We start from the raw sequence: 17181 nt of genomic DNA, 5'->3' as shown, positions 1-17181 counted from the left end.
TTACATGAGCCACTAGATGGCTATGAATCGAGAGGCGTGACCTGTGGACCAAAGCTGCTGGGGCCGGATCATCCCTGGCAGGGTTGCCTGGGCAACAGTGTCTGATGTTGAAATACTCGAAACACCCGATGACCCCAGGTTACATCACTGATGATGTGTCCCAGCGCATCCCGGGATGTACGGTTTCTTAGTATCATCAATTCATTAGGAAGAAAGCTTGGGAATCTGTTTATTAGGCCCTACTGGGCCTTTGAGCCACGCTGCCCAGCAATCCCCCGCTTTAACCCTAGCCTAATCACGGGACAATTTACAATAACCGATTAACCGAACACCCGGTACGTCTTTGGGCTGTGGGAGGAAATCGGAGCACCCGGGGGAAACCCACGTGGTCACGTGGAGAACGTACAAACTCCTTACAGGCAGTGGTGGGAATTGAACCCGGGTCACCTGTACTGTAAAGCGTTGTGCTAACCACCACACTATGTGCTGCTCTTTTATGTCAGATCCTCCTTAACTGTAGACTATGAGCTGGGAATGGGGGCTTATACTTCAACTCACAATGTGATGACTTGCAAGTAAATGCACAACAATTTTGATATAAAGTTCCACCCCACAGACTTGATATGTCTATGTCCTCAGAATGCATAAAATCAGTGAAGTAATTTATTATATTAGTTTTGGTAGCTGGTTGTCACAACTGCTACAAAGGTTTCCCTTGCCAAGCATGTTAATTTTTGTACGATGTATTATTAATAATATTATCAATTTACATACCAGCTGCTTGCCTACCAGGTGTTGTAATCTTTTTGTTTACAACAGAATGGTAAAAGAATGTAACATCAAATAATATAACAGCATTACTGAACTCTAATCAGTGGTGGCTACTGTAAATCAGTTTAATCTCCAAATTCTATGTATGTATATAAAGGGAGGTTTGTAATTCAAACACACGCTTCACAACCACAGTTCTTACATCAACTGCACATGAGGAAGTATTTCTGAAGAGAGGCACCCAATGGTTAATTGTATCATCCTTGAATACACAAATACAAAAAAAATCATAGTAAGTGCATTTCTGTAAAATATAATTTGCAATATTTGTGTAATTTTCAAATGGACAGAGGCTGATAGATTTCCCTTGCTTTCTTTCCATTCTCATAAGAGGCCAGTCACGTATGCAGCAAAAGATCTGAAGCCAAAAGTACGCAGGTTTCAGTTACTTATTTATGACCTCTGAACCACTGCATCGCATTATCAGCCATCTGCTGCTGGAGAGATGCAGCTCACAACATCAGCTCTCTCCTACCCCCGGCGGCAACACAACAGTGTCAGCTCTGGGTCACAGTCAGTGGCACGCTTGCCTCTCAGTCAGAATGGTCTGCATCCAAATCCCACTGCAGGGACTGTAGTGCATAATTGGGGTTACCGTGCAGTGCAGTACTGAGGGGGCATTTACTGCTGAGCGGTCCCATGAGGGCTCGCAGTGCTAAAGCATGTCAGTTCTCCAGGAAGTTCTTACCAGTATCAAGGATCAAGCATCAGTTTTATTCACATATACACTCAGTGTGACTTTACTAGGTACCAGAGTGGAACCCAGTGTGCTCTTCTGCTGCTCTGGCCCACGCACTTGAAGGGTCAATATATCATGCATTCACAGATGCTCTTCTGCACACCACTGTCGAAACGGGTGGTTATTTGCATTACTGTCGCCTTCCTGTCAGCTTGAACCAGCCTGACCATTCTCCTCTGATCTCTCTCATTAATAAGGCTTTTGCCCACAAGACTGCCGCTCACTGGACGATTTTTGTCTTCATACCATTCTCTGTACACTCTAGAGACTGTTGTGTGTGAAAATCCCAGGAGATCAACAGTTTCTGAGACATCCAAACCACCCCGTCTGGCACCAACAATGATTCCATGGTCAAAGTCACTTGGATCACATTTCTTCCCCATTCTGATGTTTGGTCTGAACAACAACTGAACCTCTTGACCATGTCTGCGTGCTTTTATGCATTGAGTTGCTGCCACATGATTGGCTGATTACATATTTGCATTAATGAGCAGGTGTACAGGTGTACCTGATAAAGTGAACACTGAGTGGACATTTACATGTATTAGGAATTTGCCGTCGTGTGTTGGCGTGACTTGTAACAAATAAAGAATTATATAAAAATAAAGTTAGAGGTTAAAGTGGGGATAGGGAATAACACATGAAAACATAAATACCAGCAATATCCATCATTTAACCTCAAAAAGCAGATTGCTATTTCAGGGATTGATGCGGAAATTCTCTGCCATAAATCCTACATTTAAACAGAGACTACACTTTAAAAGTAATTTGTCTTAAAACGTTTTATTTGTCCTGAACGATGTGAAAAGCACCATTTAAGTACAAGTCATTTTCATCCTCCACTTCCACTCAAAGAATTCACAGCAATGTGTCAAAGTTATATCAGATCTTGTGTTTTGATATAACTTTCGGCAATGCTTCATCTCTTAACCCAATAATATTTATTACTTTGAGTTTAACTTCCATGTGTTGGCGCCTGGCCAAGTGGTTAAGGCGTTCGTCTAGTGATCTGAAGATTGCTAGTACTTCAGATTCAGACAATATGCGTCTGAGGGAACCCATTTGGCAACCATATGTTATCCCATTAGAGAAACACTGGCTCCCTTCCAGTTAAAATCTCCAACCATTTCATAAGTGGTGTCCCCAACCTCTCCACTCCACAACAACCTTATCTCCACCAGCCTTCTCCAAGCTAAACTTCATACTGGGGGTTGTCCACGTTTGTCTTCTGTGTACTGGAGCGTTGGCGTGTGGCCAAGTGGTTAAGGCATTTGTCTAGTGATTTGAAGGCGCTAGTTCGAGCCTTGGCTGAGGCAGCGTGTGTGTCCTTGAGCAAGACACTTAACCGCACATTGCTCTGGGACGACACCGGTGCTAAGCTGTATGGGTCCTAATGCCCTTCCCTTGGACAACATTGGCGGCGTTAAGAGGGGAAACTTGCGGCATGGGCAACTGCTGGTCTTCCATACAACCCTGTCCAGGCCTGCACCCTGGAAACCTTCCAAGGCGTAAATCCATGGTCTCATGAGACTAACGGATGCCTATTACTATTAACTCAGCATCAGAATCAGGACCAGGTTTTGCATTAGCACTTAATAAACATAATATGGAAAGATCATTGACGTTTAGTATTCTACATTCAGTATCCTAGATAAGCAAGCAGTTCACACAATCCACCAATTTGAGTAGAATTGATTTCTATCTACAATAGTTTACTTGTTAGAATGCAGGCACTAGTTTATTTATTTAGGGATACAGTGTGCAATCAGTCCTTTTGGCCCTTTGAGCCACACCAACAAGCAATCCCCGGTTTACCCCTGATTTAACCCTCCCCTAATCATGGTCACAGAAAAGTACAGTACAGAAACAGGACATTTGGCCCACCTACCATAAATAAATACCATAAAACAAAGGAGCAGAAGTTGGCCATTCAGCCCATTGAGTCTGCTCCGCCATTTTATCATGAGCTGATCCATTCTCCCATTTAGTCCCACTCCCCCGCCTTCTCACCACAACCTTTGATGCCCTGGCTACTCAGATACCTATCAATCTCTGCCTTAAATACATCCAATGACTTGGCCTCCACTGCTGCCCGTGGCAACAAATTCCATAGATTCACCACCCTCTGGCTAAAAAAATTACTTCACATTTCTGTTCTGAAAGGGCGCCCTTCAATCCTTAAGTCATGCCCTCTCGTACTAGACTTCCCTATCATGGGAAACAACTTTGCCACACCACTCTGTCCATGCCTTTCAACATTCAAAATGTTTCTATGAGGTCTCCCCTCATTCTTCTAAACTCCAAGGAATACAGTCCAAGAGCGGACAAACAAACATATGTTAACCCTCTCATTCCCGGAATCATTCTAGTGAATCTTCTCTGTACCCTCTCCAACATCAGCACATCCTTTCTTAAATAAAGAGACCAAAACTGCCCATAGTACTCCAAGGAGGTCTCACCAGCGCCTTATAGAGCCTCAACATCACATCCCTGCTCCTATACTCTATTCCTCTAGAAATGAATGCCAACATTGCATTCGCCTTCTTCACTACCGACTCTACCTGGAGGTTAACCTTAAGGGTATCCTGCACAAGGACTCCCAAGTCCCGTTGCGTCTCAGAACTTTGAATTGTCTCTCCATTTAAATAATAGTCTGCCCATTTATTTCTTCTGCCAAAGTGCATAACCATACACTTTCCAACATTGTATTTCATTTGCCACTTCTTTGCCCATTCTTCCAATCTATCCAAGTCTCTCTGCAGACTCTGTTTCCTCAGCACTACCGGCCCCTCCACCTGTTTTCGTATCACCAGCAAACTTAGCCACAAAGCCATCTATTCCATAATCCAAATCGTTGATGTACAACATAAAAAGAAGCAGCCCCAACACGGACCCCTGTGGAACACCACTGGTAACCGGCAGCCAACCAGAATAGGATCCCTTTATTCCCACTCTCTGTTTCCTGCCAATCAGCCAATGCTCTATCCACGTATGTAACTTTCCCGTAATTCCATGGGCTCTTATCTTGTTAAGTAGCCTCATGTGTGGCACCTTGTCAATGCTGAACCATTTAAACCGTCTACTCCCATCGACCTGCACCAGGACAACAGCTGCCCAAACCCCTATCATCTTTTAATCTTCAAGATGTGGCTCCCAGATGTTTCTTTTTTCTTTATTTATTCACTTTTATCCCCAGAAACCACTCTAGTGTAAGTGACTTGAGATGAAGCACATCCAGTTCAACATGAGGAGGCGAAAGCAGCCCAGTTGCCCATTCTAATGACACCTCAATGTTGGGATTGCACAATCTCTACTCACTGCTTTCTGCCAGAAGGGGCACAACAGTGGTGCAGCCTTTAATGTAATGCTTCAACCGCACTGCTTCCGCAGCCCAAGTTGAATCCTGACCTCCAGTGCTGTCTGGGTGAGTGTGTACTCTCGTCCTCCTCACAGATTTGTGTCAGGTGCTCCAGTCTCCTCCTGCATTCCAACACTCTGTCAAATTATCTTTATTTATTCTGAGATCGCGCACAGAACAGGCCCTTCCGGCCCAGCAACCCGCCGATTTAATACTACAGCACAAGTTACAATGACCAGTGAACCTAACCTTTGGACTGTAGGAGGAAACCAGAGCACCTGGAGGAATCCCAGGCAGTCATGGGGAGAACATGGGGGTGGGGGGACAACTCCTCACTCAGAGGGTTATGAAAGTGTGGGATGAACTATCAGCGCAGGTGGTGCATGCATACTCAATTTCAACGTTCAAGAAAAGTTTGGATAGGTATGTGGATGGTAGGGATATGGAGGGATATGGTCCCGGAGCAGGCTGATGGGAGTGGACAGTTCAAATGGTTCGGCATCGACTAGATGTGCCAAAGGGCCTGTTTCTGTGCTGTACTTTCCTATGACACTGTAACATACAAACTCCTTACGGACAATGCCGGAATTGAACTCTGAACTCCGAACACCCCCAGCTGTAACAGCATCATGCTAACCACTGTGGGCTCCCCGAGTGCAACAGGATGGGCAGTTGAGGGGGATGGGAACAATGAAAATGGGAAACAGATGGAGTAACAGGACTGATGGAAGTGCTTCAAGAACAAGGATAGAATTGATTGGCCAAATAGTCTCCTTGAAATAAAATGAGTATAAATCCCAGCATATATTTACAATGTAAACAGCTTTATAAAAAGTAGTTCAAAGTGTTTACAGTGCAGTGACAGGGCATAATAGACTGAGCAGGGGTGGGGGGGGGTGATATCTATTATCATTGATAAGACTACATTTCAAAACAAAATGTATCATTGACTGTGAAGTGCTTAGAAAATCATGAGATTGTGAAGGATATTATTTAAATGTGTTCTTTCTATTCACGGACAAATCACAGTTAAAAATATTTCTATTTATTTGCACAACTTGCGACTGACTTCTTTAGTGTTTTATTTTGTGAGGCTCCCACGCTGTTTGGAGGCGCCAACTTTCCAGCAAGCCCACACCATGTCTGCTCTCTTAAACCAGATCCCATGGTGCTATTTCGAGAAAGCACAGGGGAGTTATGCACAGAGTTGAGGCCAATGCTTGACCTTCAATCAACGCAACTCAAACAGATAATCACGTTGATGTTTTTTGGGAGCTTGCTATGCAGTGCTTGGCTGCCACGCTTCCTACAATGATGACAATTCAAAAATACACAGAATGCGGGAGGAACTCAGCAAGTCAGGTAGCATCTATGGAGGGAAATAAACAGTTGACACTTTAGGCCGAAATGCTTCAACAGGACTGGAAAAAAAGGAGGCTGCTCAAGATTGCCAGCATCTGCAGAAGCTCTTGTATTTATAATTCAAGAACACTGCATTCAGACATCCTGTAGTCATACAAATGCAAGAATTGTTATCAATATAAGCCAAATTAGCTGGAGTCAGGACTTCGTGCTTTAGCTCTTGGCTGAGTTATCCATGTCAAACAGGTCAAAGGGTAGAGGCCAGACTAAGTGTGATCCACCGGTCCTCCAGATTCAGGGATTCAGCTCAGGGCCAACAACCCTGACTGGTTAAAAATAAATTGTTACAGACACAGCAATGAAGGATCCTTCTACATCTGTGTACAATGGTACGGACAGACAGAGATGGAGGACCTCCATTGCTGCCCTAAGCTCCAGCAGCGTAACAGGCAGTAAGATAAGAAGATTCCTGGGCAGTGACACATTAACCGTATTAATGTAAAATCTTGGGGAGAAATTGGAATTGCAACTGGTTTATTATTGTCACATATACAGAGGTACTTTGAAAAGTTTGCCTTGCATCCTGTTCATACAGATCAAATCACTACACAGTGATTTAAGGTGGTAAAAGGAAAACGACGACAGAATGCAGAATGCAATCCTGATGAAGGGTCTCAGTGTGAAACGTTGACTGTTTATTCCCCTCCCCTGATGCTGCCTGACCTGCTGACCAGCATATTGTGTGCGGAATAAAGCCTAACAGCTGCTGAGGACATTTAGTGCAGCTATACAACGAGGCCCAGATTCATAACAAGGTAGATGGTTGTTCTCTAGTACAATTCAATAGTCTTATGACAGCAAGGCAAAAGTTGTCATTCAGCCAGATGGTACACGAGTTCAGGCTTTTGTATCTCCAGCTCGACGGGAGAGATGTGCAGGGTGAGTGTGGTCTTTGATAATGCCGGCTGCTTTATCAAGGTAGCAAGAAGCACAACCAGAGTCCAGAGAGGGGAAGCTGGTTTCCATGATGTGCTGAGCTGTGTCCCCAGTCTTGCCAGTTCCTTGTGGTCACAGGAAGAGCGGTTGCCGTAAAAAGCTGCGACGCATCTGGTTAGGATGCTTCCTGAGGTACAACGGTAAAAGACGGTAAAGGTCTCGATGGGTCCAAAAGGAGCTGGTTCTGAAGGAATTCCTGCTACAGACGGGCTGTTTGATGATGTTATGCTTTGTAACTTCAAAACATTAAACTAATTCAAAGGAAGATATAGGAATCCGCAAATGTAGGTCTAACTTCATGTTTACTTTAAGTGAAGCACGCACATTTCATGTGGTAGCGTGATGGTGTATGCAATTCATGTATTTATACATATAACCTGTAATGAATTATTTAAACAAACAAGAATGCAGAATATTTAAAAACTACACACACACACACACACACAATTACTGAACTATTACTTAAATATTAAATACATAACATCTGATAAACTATGGCAAAAAACAGCTTAAGAACATTAGAGAAGGTTTAAAAATTTTAGTGACCTCTGGCAAATGCATTAAAATTTGGGCTGGTTTGCAGAAAGGCCCATACTTGCAGATATTCCTTCCAATTCAATGAGATCCCCACACTTGATGCAGTGGAGTCTGGAGCAGAGAGGCAAAAATCATTCTTCATAAACAAATGGGAGGTATAGGATTACAAGTCCAGCCAGTCCCATTGATCTGGAATTGCTGGAATGTTCATTCCAATTGTCTAATCACAAATCTTTTTCTGAAAATATGTATTTTTAAAAAGCTTGTATTTTTAACTTATTGCAAATGCCTCAATGTACGAGACCATTAGACCATAAGATACAGGAGGAGAATTCAGCCATTTGGCCCACTGAGTCTGCTCCACCATTTCGTCATGGCTGATCCAATTTTCCTCTCAGCCCCGATCTCCAGCCTTTTCCCTGTATCTCTTCATGCCCTGATCAATCAATAACCTATCAACCTCTGCCTTAAATATACACCTTACCTTGGCTAACCATTGCCGTCTCGATGAGTTCCAGCGTCTGATCATCGTCGCACAGATCGTAGGGCATGTTCCCGTCCGCATTGAGTGCCATCAGGTCTGCTCCCCTGTAATGGAACGAGTGATAGTGGGTCACACCGAATTGTGGGGGCAGAGCATTCTTTAATTAGCAAACATCAAAACTTAAAAAAATACACAAAATGCTGGAGGGACTCAGCAGGTCAGGCAGCATCTACGGAATTCAGGACTGACAAGGAAAGGGGAAGATGCCAGCATAAAAAGGGGTGGAGGTGCGGGGGGAGAAAAGGAAGAAAGCAGGTGGGTGGAAAAGTCAAGGGTTGGAGAAGAAGGGATCTGATAGGGGAGAAGAACGAACCTTCGGAGAAAGGGAAGGAGGAGGGGACCCAGGAGGTGAAAGAGGTAAAAGGTCAGAGTGGGGAATAGAGGATTCGGAGGGTGGTGGTTGGAAATACAGCCTCCACTTGAGACGGTGGCAAACCAGCTGCCTCCTTCTCATTCCCATTCCAACATGTCGGTCCATGGCCACCTCTACTGCCACAATGCTCTCAGGTTTGAGAAGCAACACCTCATATTCCGTCTGGCTAGCCTCTAAACTGACAGCATAAGCATCAATTTCTCTAACTTCTGGAAATTTCTTCCCACTGCGCCTTCTTCTCTTTTGCATTTCCCATTCTGGCTCCCCTCTTATTCCTTCTCTCCTCCTCTCTGCCCACCACCTCCTCTGGTACCCCTCCTCCTTCCCTTACTCCAATGGTCAACTCTGCTCTATCAGATTTCTTCTTCTTCAGCCCTTTTAACTTTTCCACCTATCGCCTTCCAGCTTCATACTTCATCCCCTCCCTCATCCCCACCCACCTACTTTGCCCCTCACTTGGTTGCACCTATCACCTGCCAGCTTGTTACACCTACCCCTCCCCCCCCGGCTTCTTTCATCTTCATTACAACTCCTGATGAAGGGCATTGGCCTAAACTTTATTCTTCTCCATGGATGTTGTCTGACTTGCTGAGTTCCTCCAGGATTTTGTGTGTGTTACTCTGGATTTCCAGCATCTGCTGAATCTCCTGTGTTTATGCCTGCTTCTCTCTATTCTTTCACAAACAAGGGAAAATCTGCAGATGCTGGATATCCAAGCAACGCACACAAAAAGCTGGAGGAACTCAGGAGGCCAGGTAGCATCTATGGAAAAGAGTACAGTCCACATTCAGGCCAAGACCCTTTAGCAGACTGGAAAAAAGAGACGAGGAGTCAGAGTTAGAAGGTGGGGGGGAGGGAGGGAGAAACACAAGGTGATAGGTGAAACTTGGGGGGAGGGGTGAAGTAAAGAGCTGGGAAGAGAAGGGGAATCTGATAGGAGAGGACAGAAGGCTATGGAAGAAAGAAAAGGGGAAAGAGAGATGGGCAGGCAAGGAGATAAGGAGAGAGAGCAGGAAAAGGGATGGGGAATAGTGAAGGAGAGGGGAGAAGTGGGGGGGGGGGGCGGCATTACCGGAAGTTCAAGAAATCAATGTTCATGCCATCAGGTTGGAGGCGACCCAGACAGAATACAAAATGCTGCTCCTCCAACCTGGGTGTGGCCTCTTCATGACAGCAGAGGAGGCCATGGATTGACATGTTGGAATGGGAATGGGAACGGGAAGTGGAATTAAAATAAGTGGCCACTGGGAGATCCTGCTTTTTCTGGCAGACATCATATGTGCTCAGTGAAGCGGTCTCCAAATCTACATCAGGTCTCATTGATATACAAGAAGCCACACTGGGAGCACTGGACACAGTACATGACCCTAACAGACTTAGAGGTGAAGTGTCACCTCACAGGAAGGAGTGTTTGTGGTCCTGAGTGATAGTAAGGGAGGAGGTGTAGGGGCAGATGTGACATTGGTTCCACTTGCAAGGTTCAGTGCCAGGAGGGAGATCAGTGGGGAGTGATGAATGGACAAGGGAGTCGGGCAGAAATCAGAAAGTGGTGGGGGGGGGAGGAAAAGATGTGCTTGGTGGTGGGATCCCATTGGAAATGGTAGAAGTTACAGAGAATTACGTGCTGGACACAGAGGCTGGTGGGGTGGTAGATTTACTCTTTATTCGTTATTTATTTGTTTTAGTTATTTCAATACTTCACCTCACCCCTATGAAAATAATACCCTCATGATGTATAGGAACATTTGGGAGCAACACTAAACAATGGAACCAGCAACTCTGTTGATCAAATCAGTGACTGTGAAGATAAAATTATTTGATTAAGCAAGGCCCAATGTTTCGGATAATTTCCCCGCTGAGGGGACATTGAAGGGAAGTGGAGGTTCATTTCCTCTGCAGCTGCAGGTTAGTAGGAAGCATCACCATTGGGCACACTAATTAGTGAGTTACCACAGAATATGAATCCTTCATCGAGGATCTTTATGTGGGAAGCCTGGAAGGTTGAAGACGAGTTGTCATGTCTGGAGGGAGATGCCCGAAGGTCAGGTCTGTGTGCCTGAGCACAAACTGGAAGTTGGAGGCCTAACGACTGCCAATTTGAGAGTGCCAGGCCTGGGACTGTAGGCTCAGAGGCATTCTCTGTAGGGGTTGGAGGCCTATGTGTGTGAGAGGATGGGAGGGTGGGAAAGGGGATTTTTGCTGTTGTTCTGCTTGTATTGTTGTTGTTCTGTTGAACACTGTCGGCATGCTACTTTGGCACCTGAATGTGTGGCGACAGTTGCGGGCCGCCCCCAGCACATCCTTAGGGTTATGCTGGTTGCTAATGCAAATGACACATTTCACTGTATGACTCGACGTAAAAGTGATGAATAAATCTGAATCCCTGCAACACAGACAAAATGCTGAAGGCAATCAGCAGGCCAGGTAGCATCGATGGAAAAGAGTAAACGGCTGATGTTCCGGGCTAAGACCCTTCATCAGGACAAACCTGAACCCTATCTGTTCAAACTTCTACAGTGCCTATAAAAGTTATTCAGGACACCCCCCCCCACCCCCGTGGAAGTTTACATGGTTTATTGTTTTACATTGAATCATTGGATTTAATTTAGCTTTTCTGACACTGATCAACTGAAAATACTCTTCTGTGTCAAAGTGAAAAAAAATTGGTCTAAATTTATTACAATTATTAAACACAAAATAATTGATTGTATAATTACTCACCCCCCCTTCAAGTCAGTATTTAGTAGTTGCAGTTTTGGCAGTAATTACAGCCTTGAGTCTGTGAGCATAGCTCGCTATCAGTTTTGCACATCTGGACACTGCAATTTTTCTCCATTCTTCTTTACAAAGCTGCTCAAGGTCTGTCAGATTGCACGAGGATCGTGAGTGAACATCCCTTTTCAAGTCCAGCCACAAATTCTCAATTGGACTGAGGTCTGGACTCTGACTTAGCCACTCTAGGATCTTAGCTTTGTTGTTTTTAAGCCATTCCTGTGTCGCTCTGGCTTTAAGGTTGGGGTCATTGTCTTGCTGGAAAACAAATCTCCAAAGTCGCAGTTCTCTTGCAGACTGCGTCAGGTTTTCCTCCAGGAGTTCCCTGTATTTTGCTGCATTCATTTTACTCTCTACCTTCACAAGCCTTCCAGGGCCTGCTGCAGTGAAGCATCCCACAGCATGATGCAGCCACTACCATGTTTCATGGTAGGGATGGTGTGTTTCTGATTATGTGTGGTGTTTAATCTGATGGCTAAAAAGCTCAATTTTGGTTTCATCAGACCATGGAACCTTCTTCCAGCTGGCTTCAAAGTTTCCTACATGCCTTCTGGCAAACTCTGGCTGAGATTTCATTGGAGTTTTTTTCAACAGTGGCTTTCTCTGCTACTTTCCCATAAAGCTGCAACTGGTGAAGCCACTGAGGCAACAGTTGTATGTGCAGTTTCTCCCATCTCAGCTACAGAAGATTGTAACTCCTCCAGAGTTGTCATAGGTCTCTTAGCAGCCTCCCTCACTAGTCCCCTTCTTGCACGGTCTCTCAGTTTTTGAGGACAGCCTGCTCTAGGCAGAATTACAGCTGTGCCATATTCTTTCCATTTCTTGATGATTGACTTAACTGAACTCCAAGGAATATTCAGTGACTTGTAAATTTTCTTGTATCCATCTTCTGACTTGGTTTTCAGTAATCTTTTTGCAGAGTTGCTTGCAGTGCTCTTTTGTCTTTATGGTGTAGTTTTTGCCTGGATCCTGACTCACCAGCAGCTGGACCCTCCAGATCCAGTGTATTTTTACTACAATCAATTGAAACACCTTGACTACACACTGGTGATCTCCATTTAACTAACTATATGACTTCTAAAACCGTTTGGGGGCACCAGTGATGATTTGGCGTGTCATATTAAAGGGGGTGTATACTTATGCAATCAATTATTTTGAGTTTTATATTTGTAATTAATTTAGATCACTTAGTAGAAATCCACTGTGATTCAATGATGTAAAATAATAAAACATGAAAACTTCCGGGGGGGAGGGGTGAATATGTTCAGCACAGAAATAATCAGGCAAATTGCAGTGCCAGGCTATAATAAGAACTTTCCTCCTCCAGAATTGGGATGAAAGGAACTGACCGTTCTATAAGGAGCTTCACCAGGTTGGTGTGTCGACACGTTGCTGCAGCATGCAGTGGAGTCCACAGTTCATTGTCTGTTGCATCTACATTGGTCCCATGGTCTAAAAGCAGCTTCACCATCTCCTCAAAGTTATCAATGCAAGACTGGAAGAGAATTGCAAAGAGAAAAGAATGAGAACATTTTGTTGGAAACATAAAATAAATCCCTGCCATACAGCTTATTCAAGCATGAACTTGGCCAATGTTAGCAAGACAGATTTTATCATTTGTTCATTATGTGCTGTGCTGTATGATGTGGGTGATCATGGTCTTTCCATGACCATGATTGTTCTTGGAAAATTTTTCTACAGAAGTGGTTTGCCTTCTTCTGGGCAATGTCTTTACAAGACAGGTGACCCCAGCCATTACCAATACTCTTCAGAGATTATCCACCTGGCATCAGTGGTCACACAGCCAGGACTTGTGATATACACCAGCTGCTCATACAACTATCCACCACCTGCTCCCATGACTTCACATGACCCTGATTGGGTGCTAAGCAGGTGCTGCAACTTGATAGAGATGTATCTGCACCCTGTCACTCCAGATCTTACAGTCCATTTTATTTGGAGTATTGTGAGCAGTCTTGGACCTCTTGTCTAAGATAGAATGTGCTGGCATTGGAGATGGTCCAGAGGAGGTTCACGAGAATGATCCCAGGAATGAAAGGGTCAACATATGAGGAGCATTTGATAACTCTAGGCCTGTAGTTCCTGGAGTCTAGAAGAATGAAGGAGGTGGAATCTCATTGAAACCTATTGAATATTGAAGACTCAAGATAGAGTGTATTGAGTGGATACTGACAGGATGTATCCAATAATGGCGCAGACTAAGAAGAGCCTCAGAATACGAGGACATCTCTTTAGAATTGAGATGAGGAGAAATTTCTTTAGCCAGAGGGTGGTGAATCCATGGAACTGATTGCCACAGATGCCTGTGGAGGCTAAGTCAGTGGGTGTATTAAGGTGGAGATTGATAGGTTCTTGATTAGTAAGGATGTCAAATGTTATGAATAGAAGGCAGGAGATTCGGGTTGAGAGGGATAATACATCAGTCATGGTGGTATTGCACAGAAGACTCGATGAGCTGAGTGGCCTAATTCTGATTCTATGTCTTATGGCTTTATGTGCATCGATGTTTGCCCTTGTTGTGTTACAGTTAGGCTTTATTTCGTTTTAAAACAACTTGCAAGCTGGCTCAGAGAGCTCTGAGAACCAACATGCAAGAAAGGCCAGGATTAACATTGTGGATTTGATTTAGAAAGGCTGGTGCAGAGACGAGATTCAATCAGCATTATTCCTCTTGTGCCATTGCAACTAACTACCAGCTTTATTCGATTCAGTTCCCCAGCTGCCACGGTAGGATCTGACCCAACCTCCAGATGCTATCACAAACGGGAGAAAATCTGCAAATGCTGGAAATCCAAGCAACACACACAAAATGCTGGAGGAACTCAGCAGGCCAGGCGGCATCTATGAAGGGCCTGATGAAGGGCCTTGGCCAGATGCTATTGTAGCTGTATGATCACGTAGGACTATACGTAATTGATTTACTTGTTTATTTATTATGTTTTGTTTTATTTATTTATTTTTTCTGTCTGCTAGATTATGTATAGCTTTGAACTGCTGCTGCTAAATTAACAAATTTCACGTCACATGCCGGTGATAATAGACCTGATTCTGGTTCTATTAACTGGGGAGGCAATCTCACCATGGCAGGCAAGGTTTTAAATTTAAGTACTTGTATAAATACTCAAAGCCAGTGTCACCTAGTGGGCTCGGGGACCAGCTGACAGATGATATCGGTGGGCTGGTGTCTGGTCTGTATATACACACGTATATTCTGTGTCATTATATTTTTAACTGATACTCTATATGGGATGATTGACTCGTATGCATCAGGCTGTGGCATTGTGGGTCGGCGGGGGAGGTGGTGTGGTGGGCGTTAGGACTCTGATTACATGATTGTGATCTTGTGTGTGTTGGTAATGTGTCAAAGACACCTGTCTCGTTTGGCAGTGTTCATGAGTATTCTTATATGCTTAAAAGACAATTGAACTTGAATTGAATTGAAATAGGACACGCTCTCTCCTCACTGCTGCCATCAGGAAAGTAGTACAGGAGCTTCAGGACTCACACCACTAGGTTCAGGAACAGTTATTACCTCTCAACCATCAGGCTCTTGAACCAGAGAGGAGAGAGGATAACTTCTTCACTTGTCCATCATTGAAATGTTTCCACAATCCATGGACTCTTCATCTCATGTTCTCGATATTTATTGCTTATTTACTTATTATTATTATTTCTTTCATTTTGTATTTGCACGGTTTGTTGTCTTCTGTAGTCTGGTTGAACACCCAAGTGGGTGTGGGCTTTCATTGATTCTATTATGATTATTATTCTATGGATTTATTGAGTAAAGAAAATGAATCCCAGGGTTATATATGGCGACATATTGCATATGTACTTTGAAAATAAATTTACTTTAAACTTTAATCTGGAATAAAAGTGAAGTGTCAATAGTGGTAACTTTGTACCTATCAATTTCATCAAAATAAAATATAGTTCATTTATTTCTAGGCAAGGCAATCTGCCATCTTTACCTGATCCATCACCAAGGTCCCCATCATCCAGTTCATGCCCCCTTCTTGCTACTATCAATGGGCAGGAGGTAAAAGATTCTTAGGTTCCACACCATCAGCTTCAGGAACAGTTATTACCCAACAACCATCAGGGTCCTGAACCAGTGTGGATAACTTCACTCACCACAACTCTGACCTGATTCTACAACCTATAGACTCGTTTCCAAGGACTCTTTACAACTCATTATCTCGGTGTTATCTTTTTATTTGCATGGTTCATCTTCATTTGCATATTGGTTGCTTGGCAGTCTTTGTTACTGTACAATTTTTAATTGACTCTGGCAACACACATCAAAGTTGCTGGTGAACGCAGCAGGCCAGGCAGCATCTATAGGAAGAGGCGCAGTCGACGTTTCAGGCCGAGACCCTTCGTCAGGACTAACGAAGGACTAACGTCGACTGCGCCTCTTCCTATAGATGCTGCCTGGCCTGCTGCGTTCACCAGCAACTTTGATGTGTGTTGCTTGAATTTCCAGCATCTGCAGAATTCCTGTTGTTTGCGTTTTAATTGACTCTATTGTTTTTATTTATTTTCCTGTGAATGCTGACAAGAAAATGAATCTCAAGGTTGCAGATGGTGACGTATGCGTACTTTGATAAAAGATTTACTTTGAACTTTGTTCTGACTATGTGTAGCTCCAGGTATACAATGTTACTTGTTCTCTGAAATATCCAGCAAATCAATACATTTCTGGGCAATTAGGAGTGCACGATAAATGCAGACCTTGGTAGCAATTGTCCGTATCCCAGTAATAAGTAAATAACACTTACATATCTCCACATGAGATATCAAGTGTTCTACCACGTGCACCTGTAGGTTTAAACTGGAATGTGTTCCTCTTATATTAATCAAAGAATAATTAATAAAAATATATCATAAAAATATAAATATCGATGTAAAAGACTGATATTTGAGGCCCTCAGTTGGTCATGGTCGATCATGGATGTGGCATCCCAGCTCTCTCCGTGACACACAGACAAGGCAGTGAGATATGGAGAGCAACCTGTTGTCCATGTACCAGGCTCTGCCTCCCTACGCAGCTGATGAACCCAAAGGAACGGCAGAGACCGATATAATTTGGCACCAGTAGCAATGCAGGTGTTGCAAATCAGCATTGAACTCAACATAGGACTGCCTTAGGGACTCCAGCTCCAGACTTTTCCCTTGGGGTTTACTCTCGAAGCCTTCCCCATGAGTGGGTTTAGCTGCACGGCAGCAGAGGTTTGGGATCAGAGTTTTTCTTCTCCTAGATGATCCGCCAACCACGGCTGTTGGAAGTGACTGGTTTTAAGGCCCCGGTAACCCACCTTTGCCCCTTCTCCTGTCAGTAGAAATGATTCTGTTGGGCTTAGTAGCTAAGCCACACATGAAGGCCAGGAGCTGGACTTGGTTGTCAGAGGCTATTTGAGATGCACGCCTTTGGGAGCATTTAATAGGTAGTGGGAACTGATCTCCGCTACCACCCCCAGCTATAACAATCTGAAGGAGTACAGTTTGTGAAGCCAGTAAAAGGTTCTGGGTCTGTCTAAACCAATGGCCACACCGGTACAATACAGTATCCTCATTGAAGGCTATGTCTAATGTAATACCCGCCAGTTGCAGATCAAGCTACCATCTGCTTTTAGAAATGAAAGAAA

The 17181-nt window shown here is 44.0% G+C and overlaps 1 protein-coding gene across 3 annotated transcripts in view; it reads right to left on the bottom strand.

The window, feature by feature from the left end:
* Positions 1 to 17181, bottom strand: part of LOC134342702 (protein phosphatase 1 regulatory inhibitor subunit 16B-like) — a 215146-nt gene that overhangs the window by 35815 nt on the left and 162150 nt on the right. For all 3 annotated transcript variants that reach the window (XM_063041145.1, XM_063041147.1, XM_063041146.1), the window contains exons 4-5: positions 12862 to 13007; positions 8308 to 8411 (exon numbers count right to left, since the gene is read on the bottom strand). In XM_063041145.1, coding sequence (XP_062897215.1) covers positions 8308 to 8411; positions 12862 to 13007 — 250 coding nt within the window. The remainder of the gene's footprint in view (positions 1 to 8307; positions 8412 to 12861; positions 13008 to 17181) is intronic.

The sequence above is a fragment of the Mobula hypostoma genome, chromosome 2 (genome assembly GCF_963921235.1).
Source record: "Mobula hypostoma chromosome 2, sMobHyp1.1, whole genome shotgun sequence".
In the NCBI taxonomy this organism is placed as follows: Eukaryota; Metazoa; Chordata; class Chondrichthyes; order Myliobatiformes; family Myliobatidae; genus Mobula; species Mobula hypostoma.
Note: the sequence above shows the minus strand (reverse complement) of the source record. Positions and strands in the feature narration are given on the sequence as shown.